This window comes from Necator americanus, chromosome IV (genome assembly GCF_031761385.1).
Source record: "Necator americanus strain Aroian chromosome IV, whole genome shotgun sequence".
Classification (NCBI taxonomy): domain Eukaryota; kingdom Metazoa; phylum Nematoda; class Chromadorea; order Rhabditida; family Ancylostomatidae; genus Necator; species Necator americanus.
Window position 1 is genome coordinate 11,437,973 of NC_087374.1, and position 19,386 is coordinate 11,457,358.

General features: G+C 40.2%; 2 protein-coding genes across 2 annotated transcripts; both read right to left on the minus strand.

Moving 5' to 3' along the window:
- Positions 1–2,744: 2,744 nt before the first annotated feature.
- On the minus strand, positions 2,745–11,200 carry RB195_000957 (uncharacterized protein; the record flags this gene model as incomplete). The annotated part of the gene is made up of 10 exons (XM_013436740.2): positions 2,745–2,888; positions 6,010–6,129; positions 6,225–6,303; positions 6,364–6,433; positions 6,665–6,794; positions 6,862–6,989; positions 7,214–7,360; positions 10,546–10,707; positions 10,956–11,126; positions 11,194–11,200. 10 exons carry the CDS (start codon positions 11,198–11,200, stop codon positions 2,745–2,747), a joined length of 1,158 nt encoding a protein of 385 aa, XP_013292194.2.
- Positions 11,201–15,196: 3,996 nt separating this feature from the next.
- Positions 15,197–18,814, minus strand: RB195_000958 (uncharacterized protein; the record flags this gene model as incomplete). The annotated part of the gene is made up of 2 exons (XM_064197524.1): positions 15,197–15,280; positions 18,632–18,814. The coding sequence occupies 2 exons, from the start codon at positions 18,812–18,814 to the stop codon at positions 15,197–15,199; spliced, it is 267 nt and encodes an 88-aa protein (XP_064053405.1).
- Between the last annotated feature and the right edge of the window lie 572 nt (positions 18,815–19,386).

Consider the following 19,386-nt stretch of genomic DNA (forward strand, 5'->3'; position numbering starts at 1 on the left):
CGCTCAGTAGCAGCATCAGAATTGCTTTTCGACTGAAAGTAGGAAATTCGTCACTATCGGATGAGGAATGTGCTCTTTAGATTCTTTTACAGGGATTGATCCCTGACGTCACAATAAAGTAGCGACGCATCGCATTGAGCCATCCAATCAATTTATTTGTGATTATTGATTTAAAGAAATTTGTTTTGAACTCAAGTATTGAATATGCATCATTGACGTTTTTCTTCCTTGAGACAACTCTTCCATTTTTTAGTTGCAGATATCGGGACCTGAAAAAAACCTTAGAATACGTTCCAGTTGTGAATATCTTCTAATATGCGGTAAAAACATCCCATTTAGTGCTGATCCTCCTTCAAGTTTCAGCACTACGTCTGAAAAGAAGCAGTTTTCACTTCTGTTTTTCTGCTGAATGTCGTATGCCTAAATTACACTAAAATTTGCACGCCTTAATATGTGTTTATTTAAAATCGACAACCTCGTCTTCCTTTTCTCTTTGCTCCTTTCATTTTCTCTAATTTTCCGATCCCTAATTTAATTTTTCCTTAATTTTCCGATCCCCTCTTACGACCCCTCCCCCCAGGTAAAAAACACAAAGAAAAAAGAAAACTGTCCTGATAAGTAGCAAAAGATGCTAATTTTGCAAGATACTGCAGCCATACGCTTGCTAGATGTGCCGTTAGAACCCTGACAAAATCGTATTTACAGTTCCGGCTATATTTGAATTCAAGGATATGCAGTAATTGATGCTAAAATTAGCTAAATAAATCGGTAAGACTTTTATGAATTCAGAATGCCCAAGAACTTCAAGCGAGCTTGGGGTACGATAGAAAAGGAGTCGTTTATGGAAACCTTTCACACCACGAGAACGTCCACCGAAATTATTAGAGGCAACGTCAGGAAACTCACGATGTTGGAGTGTCTGAGAGACCCCGAACTCAATTTTTGACCGCAGAGATCCCAGCATCGTCAGTTCCATGGTACACTGCCTTTAAGTGAAAGGTATAACAATATTTCTTGGTATCCTAGTATATTTGCTCAAATAAGTAATCTTTTGCATGAAATGTTGGAACGGTACATCCAGCACTGGTCCCAACCAGATTTTCTCCGCCGTGATTAGCACACATCAAATTGAATTGATTTAAATTAACATTAAATGTCCTGTTAATTGTTAATGATGAGTATACGTACAGTACACGAATTGCTGCAAGCCTAGGAAGTGTTGATCCGGTTTTACCGTTCTTCGCGAAGTATCAAACAATTCTAGAAAGTGCTCAACAAATCTCTATACGTCTGACTAATTCGACACCCTGTTCACAATAGGAAACCTTGTTTCCGTCAAGCCTTTGAATTCTTTAACACAAACGAAAAAGAAAAAAACTAAACACACTAACAACACAACACAACAACACTCAATTAGAAGTCCTGGCTCAAATACACTTTTATATGTACCCTAACGTATGTGGAACTACAACGCGGGATAAGCATTACGTTCGTTGTCGACCACGCCTAGATTTTTCTTCTATCATTCGAAGTCTATGGTGTCTTATGGATGTTAAATCCAAATTATTTAGATTTTCAATCCAGATTTTCACTCCATCGAACTTGCGAGGATCCGCTTTGAGGGTGCCTTAGGACTGGAACTGTGACGTATGTAATTGCGCTGGAAATTGACATTTTTTCTTTTTTAAGCCGTGTCTTTATCGAGCACTCATGCTAAACTTTCCACATGTAGGACACATTTGAGGTCGTTGCTAGACCGTAGCTTTCAATAGCTTTTTGTGTCGGTAACAGTTGTTTCTTTTTACTCCACATAAGGACAGGTGCAGCGCAATCGGTAAGAGGTCCATCTGTGACTGCATGATCGATGGTTCAAAGTAGCACTGAAGCCATCCCCTTCATTCTCCCCTGAGTGAGAAAATCTGTCGAATTATCGACTCGAAGGGATGAAAGTCTGGTCTGAAAGGATAAAACCAGACTTGTCTGGAAGCAGCTAGTGTTTTTGTCCTTCCAGACAAACTGGATGTCTCTCGCGTATCAATCAAAAGCTTATTGATACGCGATAGACTTTGAGTCTTACTAAACCTACGTTTTTGAACCCTTATTGATCCCGAGAGGTCTCATTCTTCGAATTTCTGAATTTCATGAATGTTAATTCCCCGTAATAATTAAAACGGTCCCATCTTGAATTATTTACACAATTCTTAATATTCTCCTCTTGAAGACGACATTTTTGACGTTAAAACTTTTAATACGGTGATTCAGCTACAGTAATCCAGTGCACTTTGTAATGTTTTTGGAATGCTCGGGCTTCTTATGAGACTACGGCGAATTTGTGGCCTACTGCGGGGCATACTCTTCATTAAACATAAACGTTGCTCTTCCTGTCTAATTTCGGTAATCTACCTATATTAGGGATTAAAAAATCGGTAGTGGTACGTATACTATTCCAGTATAAAACAAAGATCGAATTTATTAGTTATAGAACTCTGTACAGTACATGAAAAATGTTAAATTGTGCGAAAATGTTTGGATACAGAGCTTACGATCATGGAACTGTTATACGTTAATACTAAGGAAGAAAGGGATTATGGATGAAGCACTAATTGGTTAAATTTTAAGTTTGCTGTGAGTTTAAATAAGTGATCAGAAGATTTACGTTTTAAAGGCCTTGCACTACAAGTAGGAATCAGAGGAATGAGATAGATATGACGGCTAAATAGGTGTAGCCGCTCGGAGTGAGAGCTTCAGTGGCGCTGGTTGGAAGCCGTCGGCACGTACATCATCGACAGTTTCCTGTCGTCGCCATCCAAACATACCGTGCGGACCAGAGCTCCTATCACATTATACGGGTCACAGTTTGATGACGGCCGACGATCCTCAAAGTAGCCCTGAAAGAATCCTCACTTGTGCGTATAAGAAAATGAGTGAAATTTGTCAGGTGTGTCAGGTGTATAGTGACGTAACGATAGCAACGGTAACAAAATTTATTTCCTATGTCATTTCTATGCTTGATTTTACTAAAACGATCCCTACTTCTATTTTCAAGCTATTTTAATAGATAAAAACCGGTCTTGGTTGAAAGACTGTGTAGGATCAGATTACAAATCAGTGACAACGCTCAAGTTTTTCTTTTGCTCAGCGATGATACCTGAGGTTAGCTATCCGCTCTCCTCTCACCCCATCTGACACCATTTTACAGGAAGGATACCACGAATCTGACGTGGTGAGGGAATCCGCGGGATTTGCTAGGGACGGAGTTGTGGATTGCGAGATCAGAGGTGGTTCCGCTTATCTCTTCCTAATCGTCGTAAGAAACGGCGTGGGAACTGCTCCAGCTTCCTACGAGGTACGTTAGAACGCTCTTCTACGTACACGTTCCGATCCCCATCAATTCATTCATTTCACTTGAATGGGCTGGTGAGAAGACATCACTGATCTTCGACTGATCACACTTGGGTGCGGCGAGTGCACAAGGGAAGTGCGTTGCAAATGAAATCGTCGTAAGATTCGGCGTCTTCTGCGCGGTGACTCGGACCCTTAGGAAGAAATGAGCGGAACCGCCACTGATCCCGCAATCTAAAACCCCATTTCTAGCCTTTCCCGAGGAAAGATCCCTGTGATTGATATGGCTCACCACGTCAGATTCCTGGTAACCCATATCATTCACAGGAATCTTTCGAAAGTGACGGTACAAGGAATAGGTACGGTGAAGATGTGGAAGCAGTCACATGACAAGTGCACACTTTGTTTTGTGATGGGTGTCGTTCTCAACATATGAGTGTAATTGAGAAAAGTAATGAAGAAATAGATGGTGCGCTGTTAGTAAGCGGATAAAATTCTATTTGAAGCTCCAGCCGCAATTAATACCACAGGCAAGCGTTAATCGGCGCTAAAGTTAATCAGAAATGTCATTATGTCTTTAATAACCTCAGAAATGCCAATCCAAACAAGAAGTAGGATAGAAAAGCGGCGATTGTAGAAAGCCTTCTTATCGGAAGATCGTCGCAGTTACGGAGAGATACACAATTTAAGAGAAGTCTGAGGAAGATTCTACCACACCGTCAGGGGAAATACATATCAGACAGAAGCGCTTCAGAAATCATCCGAAGCTCCAGAACAAGATTCTTGAAATTCCGGGGACTTCACTTTGAAAACTGATATCCGTCTTTTCTAACGATCGTCCATAGGGATCATTCAAGAGGATCTCAGATATTTATAACTTCTACGTCCTCGACGTCTGCAAAAAGCTCTTCGAAGTAATCTCGGAGGTCAAAGGGATTAGCCTTTGCAATTTTCTTCTGTGCTCTTGGAATCTTGGAGCTGGTGACCGCATTAAAATCTCATCGGATGAGAAAATGATCACGACGGATGCCAGAGTGAACCGAAGCAATGACCACTGGCTCGCTCACATCTCCGAGGACGTTACTGCTGCAGATTAGGCCAACAAGTTTGTTACCAATTTATCGAATCCGGAGGGATGAAAAGCTTGGTGAGCACTACGGCAGATTCGAACCTCCGATCGATCATGCAGGAAGCGGAACCTCTAACCGCTACACTACACCCGCCCCGAAAATGTCATGAAGGAAATTAGTTCATAATTTTGAGCACAGTGGTAAAGCTGTGACGGAGATTTCGGCTTCTGGAAAACAGTACATCTTTCACAGGCACTCATTCATAGAAGCCATCTAATTCAAAATTGGGTCTCTGACAGCGTTAACATGTTTTGCTCGAAGGACATTTGGTCTCCTAACAATCCTGACCTAAACCCTCTGGCTACTACTTGTGGAGCGCAGTTGAGGCACAAACCAGGAGGTCCAGCACAAGGCACACGAACGTCAGCTGTCGCTGGGGTGACGTCGAGATAGATTTCACTGTCATGAACCGGTGATCAGTTGAAGACGGCGTGTTCGCGCCCAAGGGTGAGGATCGAACAGATGATAGAATCGCATGGACGCTATATGTAATGAAAGTTCTCGGCAATGATCATTTATATGAGATGTGACAGCATTTTTTGGTATATTTGTATATTGGGTTGGAAAAAAAAACTTGCTGCCTAAAACATTTTTTGTCCGAGCTCTGAAGACATACTCTGGAAAATATGCGGAGAGACTGTTGTAAGAAAACTATGTTCAAACTTTAGTGCACTAAATTATGCCATCATGTGTCAGCAGTGTGAAGCATGCGACTGAATGGAAGAGAACTTCTGTCCCCTATTTCCACCAAACTCTCCGAGTAGCAAGATTTCACCAAGAAGAGATCTTTAACATATCGTTTCCTTAGAGTCCCATTGGATTATGTGGTGACCTATCGGTTACACAAAAGTAAGGAGAAAAGACAATCCAGATGATAGCACTGACATGAAAACCACTACAGACCGTAATATCCTATCGCTATCCTTCGCTTTGTGTATTGCGTCGATTCATAAGTGAATTTCTTGCTTTCGAGCAAAATAATTTTAATTTTAACCCATTTAGGATAAAACGTGCCGCAGTAATTTCTTTTTTACTTTTATTAGGTATGATACTAGTTCGATATACCTCTCATTACAATGATTTCCTTGAAATTTGCCTTTAATGATCATATTGTATTATATTCAAACCCGCCATTAATCTTTCGCCCTTTTTTTGACGTCCTGTCTTTTTCCAACTTTTCTATTTCCGGGGAAAATGTGTGCAGTCGCCACTGTTTTTTTAAATTCTAGTTCTTCAAATTTATGAGATTTCGCTAAACCTACACGACAGCCAGGTCATTTGCTCTAAATCTGTAGATGTTGCAGTTGCTACAATGTCGTCAGTTTTCAGCTCTGTTCCGAAGATTCTCTTCTGGTGCTGTTTCGATTTTTCAAGTTTAGGTGTCGTTAATCCTGACAGGACCGAATTTCTTCTTTTTTAATGCGGAGCCATAGGAGGCAGCATTACTGTTGCAAAATTGACTTCATATTTTGATTCAGCTTTCCCGAAATTTGTAATGGTGGCATAAAGCGGGTGGAAGATTGAGACGGGAACTTACGTAGCCTTCATCATCTGTTTGACGTGGAATACGAATTGAACTCGCTCTGGACGCGACTCCATACGAGAACTGGTCAATTTTCGCTGTCTCGTGGAGCCCAGTTAAACGACGTTCGTTGTCCTGAAAAGTTGAATGGAACAGGCACTTGTGAAAAGGTTCGAGGATATGTCAACTGGTTACCCAACGACTATTTGGCCATACAGGCCATTACATACTTTGCCTCCATGAGGATCGTAGTATGCGATGTGCTGATGATGAACCAACGACAACTTGTTTATGGCTGTCATGATCTCACTGAATTGAAGCACGAGGTATTGGCACTACTACTGTCAAGAGGTATCCACGAGAACTCACTTGATACCGCCTGAAACGCGCATGGCTTCTGTAGAGAAGTTCGTATGGCACCCAGCACCATTCCAGTCTCCTGAAAAAGTTCCATAGAATATCAATTAAATTCAACGGAAAAACGTGAGTTCAGGATTCTTAGGGAGTAGCTTCTACGGAAACGCAAAAAAAGAGAAGAAATGGAAACGTATAATAGAAAGGTAGGTAGATAGATAGGGATAGATATAGGAAGATTATTAAAGGTTTCCAACGCTGCAGTTCTGCCGCACGAGAAATCCATGGCAATAGTAGAAAAAAGCAAGATGCATACCTTTTATCGGCTTCGGGTCGAGCGACGCAACCACTCCAAACTCCTCAGCAACTCGATGCAGCAGGAATCGAGCCATCCATAATTGATCACCCATCGCTACTCCTTCGACTGGTCCTACTTGGAATTCCCACTAGAAAATAATGAAAGTGGGGGGGGGGGGGAATCAGTGACTTCATGTCTATTTTCTCCAAACAAACCTGCCCCGGCATCACTTCTGCATTAGTCCCGGAGATGTTGATACCAGCGTACAAACACGCTCGGTAATGAGCTTCAACTATGTCGCGACCGTAAACTTTGTTAGCTCCAACGCCACAGTAGTACGGTCCTGAAAGAGAAGACTTTGAATGTTGTGAGAGATGCAGAAAGCTCCGAACTCAGTGTAATTTTACTTTTTTTCCTTGCAACAAACACCACTAGAAGTTGAAATAGCGAATTTGACATCATTGACGCTTTGTAATCTACTCTGGATGACCGTAACACCCTGATCCACGAACACCTCCAGTCAAGTAAAGAGAAAATCTGGATTGTTGATGCACATATATGTCTCACCTTGTGGACCTGGAAAACCATTCTTAGGCCATCCAAATGGATGACCATCAATATCGAGCAGAGTGTATTCTTGCTCCATTCCGAACCATGGATGCTGATCTTTCGCTTTTTCCATCACTTGCGCACATCGTTGCCGATTGTTCGTTGCTGAAAGAGATTAGACTATAAAGTATAAAATTTATGGCGTTGATTAACCTTCTTAGGAAGCGCCTACGTGTCGACTTCAATCCAGAATTGAGAGATTTGTGGTTGTGGACAGCAACCCGATCAAAGTAATTTTTTTTTCATTCAAAAAAGAACCATACTATTACAATATTCATTATTTTTAATTCAAAAATTACTCTGTGACATAGCGAAAATCCCAAACTTATGGAACACATATCAATTAGAAAGCAACAAAAAGTGTGTCATGAATTCCAAACACGCGATTTTTTAAAATCAATATTTGTAAACAGTGCCGAGATAAAAGGTCCAAGAGATACAAGTAACGGTATTTTGTAGTAATAGGTGTTACTAATAAGTAATAACATTTTAGTGGTTATCGAAGCCGAGGTTTCCAAGAAGTGCAGCACAAAACCGAAACCCCTTTAGCAGCTTCAAGTGATATGTTCAGCACATGAGCGAGAACTTACGGTCACATTCGCGGTGCTGGACAAACAATGGAAAGCTGATTATAGCCTCCTTCGCGAGACGAGTGCATCAAAGATCAACGATCACTTCTCAGACCATGCGAGGAACAAGCGAGAAGTTTTTTTTTGTTGGTACTATTTGTTCCTATCCGAACGATCCTATCGAGAGAGCATCTTGGAGCCAAATTATTAAAAAAAGCTAAAGTCAGCGCGCTTTCTTTGAATTCCTGACTAAATTATGAGAAGACAAGAGGGATCAGTTGAATTATGAGACTGTACTGATTTATTGCAATTGTAATTCTAGTAGAATGTAATTAAAATGATGTAACTTCTTTAATTCCGTAAATTGCAGTGTCATCCAGAAATTAGGCTAAGAACTGTTTCGTAATTTGTACTGTTGTTGACTTTGTATACATAAAGGTAGTTGCCATTACGCCATATGTTGGTAACATCGACTAATGTCCTTATTCCCGATTCCGGATTTGTTCAATTTTTTTCTCATAATTTGAAAAGATCTTTTATTGGTGCCACCAAAATGGATGTTGGACTATGATTACTAACGGAAATTTATGTTGGTTGTGGACAGTTAGCTTCCAAAAAAGGACATATGGACAGCGAAAAGAAATATAAAATGAAATTGACGATGTTGAGATCTCTCCACCACACCACACCAAACGATAGAGTCATGGGTGTAGATCACAACAATGAATGCGATCGCGCTCGATTCTTTCTAACCATAATGAAAAATGGCGTGGGAGACGTTTCCGTGGGTCAAATTTTTCTACGATACACCTAGCAACGTGCCGCGTATGCAGGCAGAACACATAGCATTTGCCAGAGAGAAGAGAATTGGCTGTTTACACTACCTCTCTCGTAAGAGAATCCAACCGACAAGGCAGTTTCCGACATCGTTTGCCAGGATATTTGGGGGGAATTGGGCGCGATGGCGCTCATACTCCTGGTCTACAGCTACAGAGAGATTTTTTCATGGAAAGATCCCAGCATCGTCAATTTTGTTTTATGTCACCATCAAGAAACATTGCAAAAAGAGGAGGACCAAGGACATATGGATGATCAATATCAATGATGATATGATGATCATCTGATGATTATGTGGTCAACAAAATAACTTCGTAAATAAAGATTTTCGTTGATTTGGCTAATGTTCTCTCCCACAAACTCATTAGATGGATCAGAGAACAGACAAGAGGAAAAGCGCTGAATAGCTTATCAACTACGCAAAATACGCTATTCCAGAGATCATTCTTACAGTAATCACCAAACGTCTGCAACCTATTTAAAACACGCCGCATTTACGAAGATCATTTCCCTTGTTTTTGGATGTGGTTCCAAGAAGAATGGACTAACAAATAACTCTATTGGATACCATGATGTCATCAACAACTGGTTGATTTATCACATCTTGAACTTCACGAAAAAACAACAAATGTTATTTTTAACCTTTAGTGAAATGTACACGGCAACATTCACGCGAACTGCGACAAGTACAGTTGTCAGTGGCACAGTTGGGATTTAGGGTGGTCAGTTTTGAGTAACCTCGCCCGAAAAGAAGCAAAAAACGCTGTGACGTTATGTTTACAACGGCAAACGAAAGTGAGGGAACTGGGTGATTTTAAATGTGAGAAGGAAAAACATCAACAACATCATCAAGATGTCTGTGCTTACTGCGATTCCTGCGTGTGTACTCACTCAAAAAGATTGCCACAATGTTTTGAAGAGCGTTCAGATTTTGAGAGTCGGAAAATCCAATGATTAAAGGATGCGCTCTTCACTGATTCCCACTACTTGCCACAAAACATTTTCGTCCTCTTCCTTGAAATCCTAGCGTTAGAAAGTGTTATGTCGTAAGAATTACTCTTCTAAAGCCTTCGAAGGATTCTAAAGGATTTGTGATATTAGCCATGAAATGAGGAGAAATTGGTCGTAACGTATACATAGAAAGGGGGGGGGGGAGGTGGTCACGAGTTCCCAGAAATGTTTAAGTGTGACTGTTGTCGTGGTTAACTTGTGGGCTTGCGATGTACAGTATCAAAATGATCCATTTGATGATTTCTGAGGAATTTTCTCAATTTCTGGATGTCTTAGTCAGGTTGAAAACGACCTGAAGCTCGGTGCTGTTGCGTAAGTGACTGCGTTCGAAGCGGTATGGTGAAGCGTAGTGGTATCGACGTGGGACCATTGTGAAGCGGAACGTGTGGTGCTAGATCTTCGATCCTGAGCTCAGCGCACCACTTTGAAGGCAGGCGCTTACGGACCTGCACCGTGTTTCATGTCGTTTTGACCTCGACCATATCATTTAAGGAAAAGTGCCGAGTGATAATGGTATAATGCCCTGAGCTGAAAATTTAGGAATAGTGCTCGGATGCAGCAGGCACTTATCAGTTTCCGAAAAGAAATGCCACTCAAAAATTAGCATTCGGGTCATGTGTGCCTTCGAGCTCATTGCTTTTACATTTACTATCGTTTGTTCATTTATGGCACACTGCCAAGGGTTGTGTCTTTCTAGAAACATCCTATCACTTCCTGGAACCATAATACTCAATTTTTCTGGCCCAGAAATGACGATTATTGAGATATCTCTGTGAACGCCAATTTTTTTTTGTAAACAAAACAAGCAGTTTGAAATGCCATTGCCAGGGAAAATTTGCCTCGCATTTCAAACTTTCAAGCGATTTCACCGACCTGTAGGTTTTTTCTTGTTGTCCAACGTTTCACAAAGCACAAGTTTGTTTGCGCCAAGTCTGAAAGGGTCTGGGAAGATCGCCACAGGTTTCAAGTACACATCAGAGTCTGCTCCTTCAGCCTGACCAGTTGATGAGCCATCAAAATTCCAAATAGGAAGTTCTGCAAAAAGGAGTGTAAGAAAAAATTCTTGACTTGTCTATTTCGGGGTATTAACGATATCGGCGCAGTAGTGAGCAACTGATACTACTGCAAAGAACGAGCAGTTGGTTGATAACCAGCTCAGAAGAAGTTTTACACTGCGTTCGTAAGGTAGGCGACCTCGTGCAGAACACATGAAGATGAAAGTTCGCTATGAAGGTTTTTTTTCCTAAAGAATGTGGACGGAGAACGAAAAATGCTGGACAAACCGTCTGGACTCTTCGGTTCAAAATCAACAGTGCGGGTCTTAGATCGAAGATTCTCGCCGGTGCCATCGATCCAAATGTACTTCGCCTGGACTTTGCCCTTCTGATCCAAGCGGAAGAAACGTTCCGCAGAAAGTTTGTCAGTAGCGAACTGAGTCCGTAGGTTAGCCATTGCTGAAAATGACCGCTACGTTGGTTTGCGTAGTACGCCGCAATATAGCGGATACAGAAAACGACAAACCAGCCATGGCGGAAGTTAAGAGAATGGATGAGTAGAGGATATGGAGGAAGAGGCGATGAGTGGTGCCTTATCGAACTATCACAAAAACGCACTTTTTGGCCGACGCGACCACGCCAGGCCAGGTCCGATAGCCAACACTTAGGAAACAAACAGAACTTATCACCAGAATCGATTATCGTAGCCAGTTCGGGAATAAGAACGAGAACAAAGTTCTGATCCTTGTACCAGTAGCCATTAGGATGGGCGTGGGAAATCAGAGAGTTACGACGGGGTCAGCGTTGGAATCAGGCAACGAGTGAGCTTTTTAAATGTTTATTCCCATGATGCTGGGATTCAAAAAAAGTGATCTCACACGATAAACAAAAAATTAGCTACAAGTTGGTTCTATACAATTTCAAACTTCAAACTCAAAGAAACTAGGCGGCATACAGAAAAGAAAGACTCACTGACTGCTCAAAAAATTTCCACTCGAAGTTAACAAGGCACTCTCTAAGCAGTGATTACAATTATGTGAAACTCACAATATTCTTGGATACTAATAAAGTACAAATCCCAGACCGCTTTGAAAAAAGTGAGATGATTGATGAGTTATATGTATAGATGGGTTGTGAGGGTAGTGAGGGAAGCGACTTCGCAAGCACCCTTGTTTAGGATGAATGGGAGGAAAATGGCGCGAAAATCTCTGAACTCTGATCATTTATGAAGCAAGGATCAATAAAATTCTAATAGAGATCCGGGAATTTCTCGGAAAAATGTCCGAAAAAAATCCCCGCGTCAGTGGTCTTGAAAGTTAGTATTGAAAAAGAAGATCACGTAGGCAAAACAAATAAAAGAGATCCGGTTAAATGATCTATCACAGAAGCCAGCTATCCTTTACCCTTTATCCCCTTTATACGACCAAGCTGAGAACGAAAAAAAAATCCTTGGAAGATTGGGAAAGGGATTTCATGTGGATTTAGCTGTGAAAAGTATTGAACATCCATTCATTACTAACATGAAGCCACAATTTATCTCTAAGACGATTTTTTCTCATAATCCTTACACCCTGATTTTCGATAGAAAAGAGCGGAGGAGGAGAAAAACGCTCTCTTAAGTGGGCAATAAAGTGATTTTTTCAAAAAAGTCTCTCCTCGAACGAAGTGGACTGCTTGGTTGGATACATATTTGACACAAAGAGGTCATTCCGAGATGGTAGCTGCAAATCGAAAATCGAAGGAACAATGAGATGATCAGAGATCAGACGCACATATCGGATCACCAGTGATAAAGAGGATTGATCCGCGTATTAAATTCGACCGAGAAGTGGGACTAAAGGAGAGGATGCACATATTCCCATTTATTTTTAAAAAATGTGGTTTCGAAGTCTTCGCGATGAAAGCGGAAGCTGGTCTCTGTTAGTGGAAAAGTGCAAAGTGTTTGTGTGATGGTCCTATCATTTTTTCCCACTTTAACTTCCGACTGTTTGTATTTTCATATCTTATTTACGTTGAAGAAACTAATAACAGATAAACTGCATCACATTCTCGAAGATACACTTACGCGTTCGATTTCAATCCCGAATCATTCGATGATTGAGAACACGTGGGTGGCCTAAATAGTGACGTGTGGGGATTAGTCGGTACATATATCAAGTCAGTGATTTTATCATCTGAAACCAAGTCCGGCAAAGATTCATCGACATTAGGTCCCATACTCGCCAGTACGTGGCCGACCCACGTGTCATGTACATTAGAATGAGTCCCAGTTCATTTCAGTTCAAAGGCATCACCCCACGAATCTGAGGTGGTGCAGATTTCAGGTGGAGTTATCGTATACGGGATGGGAGACTATAGAGAGGGGTGATTCCGTCCATTTCTTCCTAATTGCCTTAAAAAACCGTTCGGAAGATGCTGCGCCGCACAAGACTGGCGCGCTCCAGTCGAACTCCTTGTAGAAAATAGTGCGCCAGAACGCCGTCTACGAATACTCCACCAGAATTCCCTACCACTCCAGATTCGTGGAGTGATGCCTTCAAAAGGAGTGAGACGAGTGAGGAGTTATATAGATGGTTGGTGAGGATGAAAAGAGGAATGACTTTGCAGGTACCCTCAGCTAAGAAGAAATTACGTACATTAGGGCATTACGTAGCAGAGCTGCACAAATCGTTCGAGTCGAGCTAGTAACCAAGAACTGCTATGAACTAACAACTTAGGGACTCAAAAGTGTCGATGTAAAAAAAATCTATGGACACAAAGGCTAGGACGTTATAGCTCGAGAATAGCTTTCACGTACTCTGTAGGCGATTTTTCTAAATACTGGATTTTGTCATGATGAGAGACTAAAAAGAAAACCAAATGAAATGAAAATGAAAAAAGAAATGAGAAATGTAACTGAAAGCGTTTTTGACATGACACTGCTCTGTCCACTTGCAGTGGGGCGTTTTTCCCCAGTTGTACAGTTTGTAATGACCTGGTTGCTTATCGAAATCTCTCGTTTGCTTTTCCGCTTTGTGCTGCCGGGCATAAACAGACCATTCATTCATTGATAGAAGAGGAAAATATCATTCATGCATCTACTTTATTTCCGATGCCATTTAACTGACGAAGCTTCAGTGGTGTTATGAAGTGTGAGTTACCACATGCTGTTGTATATAACATCTTAAGAATTAAAAGAATTAAAGAACCAGAAAGAACATTCGACGGTATTCACGTGAAAACTACGTATACGTAACAGTCCGGTACAGATATTACAGGTACTGGTATTTTTATGGTGAATTTTAATTTACCACATAAATCATGCGCTCCATACAAATTAATCATTAATCCTGTTGTGATCGTGAAAACAGGAAACAAGGAAGAAAACAGCTTCTCGCTATCATTCCGCTGTCTCCCACGTGACAGTTAATGATCTCTTAATGACCTTGCGGTTCTCTTCGAGCAACAAAAATCACATCCACAAAAAAAAGAAGAACAGACAGCAAAGACAGAGAAACGATAAACGAAGAGTATGCTAAGAGTTGTTTTTGATGTTTATATAGGGTAGAGATGGGAGGAGAATGGTTGATTGTTTGCTGCCGTATCTGTTTACCGCCTGACCCTCCGCAGCAGCAATAAATGTGTCGATATGGGTTAAAAACGTTGTTTTCTTATGCGAACACTCTCGCTTATTAGTTTTTAATCGAAGATTGTAAAGTATGAATCTTTTTAAAGTGATTATTTCTTCTTTAATCAACAGCATTTTTGTTTCCTAAATAGATAAATTTCTTTTAAGTTCAAATTAACCAAGGAGTAGTTTAGCTTCATAACTTTTCCTAAAAACATCATCATATCGTTCAAAATTTGCTAAGAAAACACTACTTGTTTTACCGGTGAACCAGTTTGGTTGTACAAACTTTTAAAATCTCAGTAGTAATCGCTTTATCCAGGCAGAGGGAACACACACCGTGTAGGGTGAAATCACGGGTTCAGCTAGGCAATGCTTTTCCGGAAATTTTGTAAAATTCACATGCGATTAATCACTAAGAGGAAAATCTACTGTTTAACGTTTTATGTAAATATGTAATACGTTACGTTACGTTAAATACGTTTTATGTAAGAAAAAACTCTGGATCACGCCCTGGCGCCCTGTTTAGTTAGTATAACAAAAGTCATAACAAACTTCAAAGGTTTTTATTTTTTCTTAAGTTTCAAATTTTCCCATCTTCAGAACTTATGTATCTCAAAAACAAACAAAAGAAATATAAACGATGTGTGTATGTCACTAAAAAAAGAAAAGCGTTATGTCCAAAACAATATTTTAATATCTCTCCTCTAATTAGAGCAGAAGAATTCAGGGGAACGCCATACAAGTTACAAGTTCTTTGAAAAAAGGGAATTATGCAAAAAAATTTCCAAAGCAAATGTATTTATTGAAAAGTGTGTCAAAGAAAATAATCATGAGTTATAAGTGTTGAAAGCGTTGTGAGGAAGTCTACAGATTGTTCGGGAAGATGACGAGAACGATTAATGAGGGCGGGAGTAGTAGGCTATTCTTCGGTCGGTGGCTGTTTCGTTTCGAGCTGTGTCCGCAATGACACGACCAGCTGACGAAGTTCTTCGATCGCCTTCGCCTGCAACGTAGAACATGTTTTGCAGGCTGAAGTTGCGGTTCACGTAAGATGAAAGCGCCAAAAAAGTGGCTGGAGCGATACGAAAACAAAAAAAAAGTTTGAAACTTTACGTCGTTTCCGTAAACTTTCAAAAAGGTATTTGGACCTAAATTTACTCGTCGACTACTCATTATTGGATACACTGTGCATCACTAAAATAAAATGTCCGCTGAAAGAAGCAACTCAAAAGTGAAAATACATATATAAACAAAATAAAGCATATAAAACATAAAAATAAATAAATAAATAGTGAAGAAAATCTTGACGTGGTGGCAAAGAGCAAAATCGGAAAAGCAGAATATAGTGGACAAAGAAAAAGGCAAGTAGCAATTAAAAATATGTCAGCCAGATCAAAAGGAATAAAAAAAACTTTTAGAAACATGCCAGAAAAGAAGACAAAAAAAAACTAGAAAGTAGTTGGAGAGAGCAGACCGTTTATACTTCGTTTACACGAGCAGTAACTTCACGTGCAAGGCTGCTGTAGGATTCGATCATGAAATGTAAAGCGAAGCAAATTTCATGGTCGAACACTTTCTTCAAATCGAGAAATACCAACTGCAGCGCTTTTTGCTCCTCTCGATTTTTCTCAATTAGAATGGATGCCGTTCAAAAACCTCAACGCTGTGAAAACACTCAAATCAGCCTGTAATTCGAGCACTTGGCTGGGTTCCACTTCTTCCAGATAGGTATTGTCGTGCATCGTTGTCAATCCACGAACTTCTTTTTTTCTGCAGCGACTCGGTTCCGAAACCGTGTTACCCAGTTTACAGGATTTCAACCCCGTAACTTCCATGAATTTGTTGCCGGATCGTCTGAATATGTCTTCCTGTCACGTCTTCATTCGTTCGGTGCCGATTCGGTTCGTCAATACTTATGTGATGAACTGGCTCATATGTTCATAGAATTAGTGGATGGGAGAACGTTTCGATGCTTACAAACTTGTCAATTTTAGCACTATCTTTCGGTTAATCTGAACGTTTCCATTTTCGTCACTGATGCCGTGAAATGTCTCGACATTCACGGTCTGTCGGTGACAAGACAGTGCGAGTTGATGGATCAGGCGCTAGCCATCGTGCTCATCAAGCTTCTTGTAGATGTCGCAGTGGTGGATGGTTTTCGCTACGATCACCGCTTTCCTTGCGTTTTTCTTCGCCTTCCTATGATGCACTCAGTTTTCATGCGTCTTATTTCTGCGGAAGGTAGGACGCTTTTTCTGTGAATTTTTATATTTACTGCCGTAGTAGCCTCGTCCATTTCTCTATTTTCCGATAAAACCGTGTTCTACCGAGCGGCCGGGTGTCTTTGACATTTCTGGCAGGAAACTTTGCTTCGCTCTCTTTCGGTTGCCACCACTGACTGCTTCGTAAAGCATGATGGTGGCCACGCTTTCAATGGCGATCGTCCTATCGACACAAAGTAAATTTGCGGCCCATCGCTACCGTTGTAGAAGGTAACCAAGTTTGATTATCGCCTTATGAATTTCATGTTTGCGATGATAAGGTTGTGGTAAATGACGTTTTCCAAAACCCTCAACTATAATCGTTACCTTGAAACGTAGGCACATACGTATCTGTTGCGCAAGCGAACCTCCGTAAATAAATGAAACTTACTTGACCCTTTTTTTGAAAAAGAACTGGTAACTACATTAGGAATTATTTGAAAAAGTGCTGATAACGGCAGAAGTCGGCTACCGTATGTCCTTCTGATATTCAACTTACGCGCTGCAAAAACCAAGTAGTCTGAATCGGACTGCCTTCGTATTGAGGTACCCTTTTAAAATATGTCCTTGGGTTCATAGTGGGAAAAAACATACAACTAAACAGATTAAGGAACCATCAATATTAAATGAACCAAAGGGAGGCTTTATACCTAGTAATAATTTATAACAAATTCTCTCAAGCAGTCTGTTCGTAGAATACCTAATTATGATGCAATGCCAGTCAAGACGACGAGCTTATTCGTAACGTCTTCTCAGTGTTAACATTCAGTAGTTATTATTGAGCCACCCAATAAACAATGTGTTTTTTTCGCTGCATTAATTGAAGTGTGAAAAGAATGGATAAAATGCCTACATCAATATATTCAAGCTACAAATTTTTTTCTCTGTCTTTGTGGAAGTTCTGAAGGGTCCAGATCGGTTATTTTTGCATTTTTATTTTTATTTTTAAAGGTTATTTTTGCAGAGCTGCGATGAAGGAGTGTAGTCGTTGTATTTTACCTTGTGAATAATATAAATTCAAGAACAACACGGAAGAAAGTATTAGAAATCTTGTTTCATCCATTAGCGCTTATTCCACAGTCCACAAAATTATTTGGATGGAAATCTGTATTCAGTAGATGTGAAAATTGCAAGGCAAAAATGCTACTTCGGAAATTCCCTTCCTAACAATAGTTTTCTAGTTTGTGAAGAACGTGGACTCCGCCTTAATGGCACCCACGCTTGGACTGACTATCAGTCGTTGGTGAAAACCGTTCTGAATGTTTTGTGGATGAATATTTTTCATGAACAAGTTTTTTGACTAGTCACTCATTCAGTAAGTGTTTCTATGTCTCTATGGCTCTGTTTAGAGAATTAGGATATATTGAGATATGGAAAAAAGCCTGAAAACTGCAAGGAAAAGAGAGGGGTCCTGAGGGATTGAGGGAATCACCCTTCCGCGCGTTTCTGACTCGTTTAAAGGCATCACCAAACGAATCTGGGGTGTGCAGGTTTCAGCTGCGTTATGCCTATACGGGCCGTAGATTATGGAGGAGAGGGCAATTCCGTTCATTTCTCTCTAATTGCCGTAAAAATGACCTACCTGAAACCCGCCCCACCCCAGATTCGTGGGGTGATGCCTTTAAGCTCATTCACTCCAATGTTACGGTAGCACTTGGAAGTTGCTCCAAATTTATTATGCGTCTAGAATGAACGTCCCTGAATAAGCGCAAAATAAAGTTAGTAATTTTGTCTATCTTATTTTATTATTTTTATTTTTGTTTCATTATTATTATTATTATTTTTATTATCAAATATTATTACTTTGTTAAATATTACTGTTTTTATTTCTATTTTTATTTTATTTTATATTATTTTATGGCTTTATCGATATTCAGAAAAAAAATAGAAGCATCGGAAAATAATTCTAGAGAAAACCGGTGGCGATTTTTTGCGAAAACGAGGTTCTACATCGATGAGAACAACAAGAAGAAATTACAAGGATTATTATTCTGGTTGATTTCGACGAGTTTTCATGAAGTGAAATGAGTAATATTGAAAAAAGAATAACATGGGGTCTCTTCTGCACATGAAAAATCCGAAAAAAGTCATACCTGCATAATTATGTGATTCTTTGCGAGTAACAGTGTGGCTATCTTGCTCAGTTTCCTCACCGAGTTCCCACGAGCATACGGTAACACGGCACGAAGATCGTCCAGCGCTTCGTTCAGATCATGCATTCGGCATCGTTCTCTTAAGTTTATGGATAATCGTACTCCAGCCTCTGGTGATGCCATCTAAAGCGAAACCAGTGGCACCGTCATTTCGTCAGGAATTTAAGGTAATTTAATTGTTGCAGAATAATTGGAATTACTAAGAATTAAGCATCGACGTGAGATTTCAAAAAGATTAAGGATTTCTTATGAGAAAGGATGTTTCGGCAATTTCACATATCCGGAGATTTAATTTCCGTCATCTGCACATTCCTTTGTGTATAAAACTTGGGAAAACTTGCTGATTTCCGAATTTCCTGAATTAATGATATTTACATAACCCCTCCGTTAAAAACTACAAAGTTATCCAGAAGAAAATCACTTAAGAGAAATGTCTGTTGTTGTGCTGGTCGCTATGGAATTTCTTAAATGAAAAGTTGCGAGTATTTTACAGTTTTTTTCCTAGATGACGTAAATAAAGTATGTACAGTAGCCATGGCGGTTATTCGCTGAAAGACCTTTTCTGAAAGTTTTCGAGCGAAATACCGTGGTTACCGAATCTCCCTTATTTTAGAGTTATTTCGCCGTGAGATTTCGCAAAACTCGTACTCCAGATTTTTCAAAAAAAGGAATTAGAGGAGGCGGAAAGAGTGGCT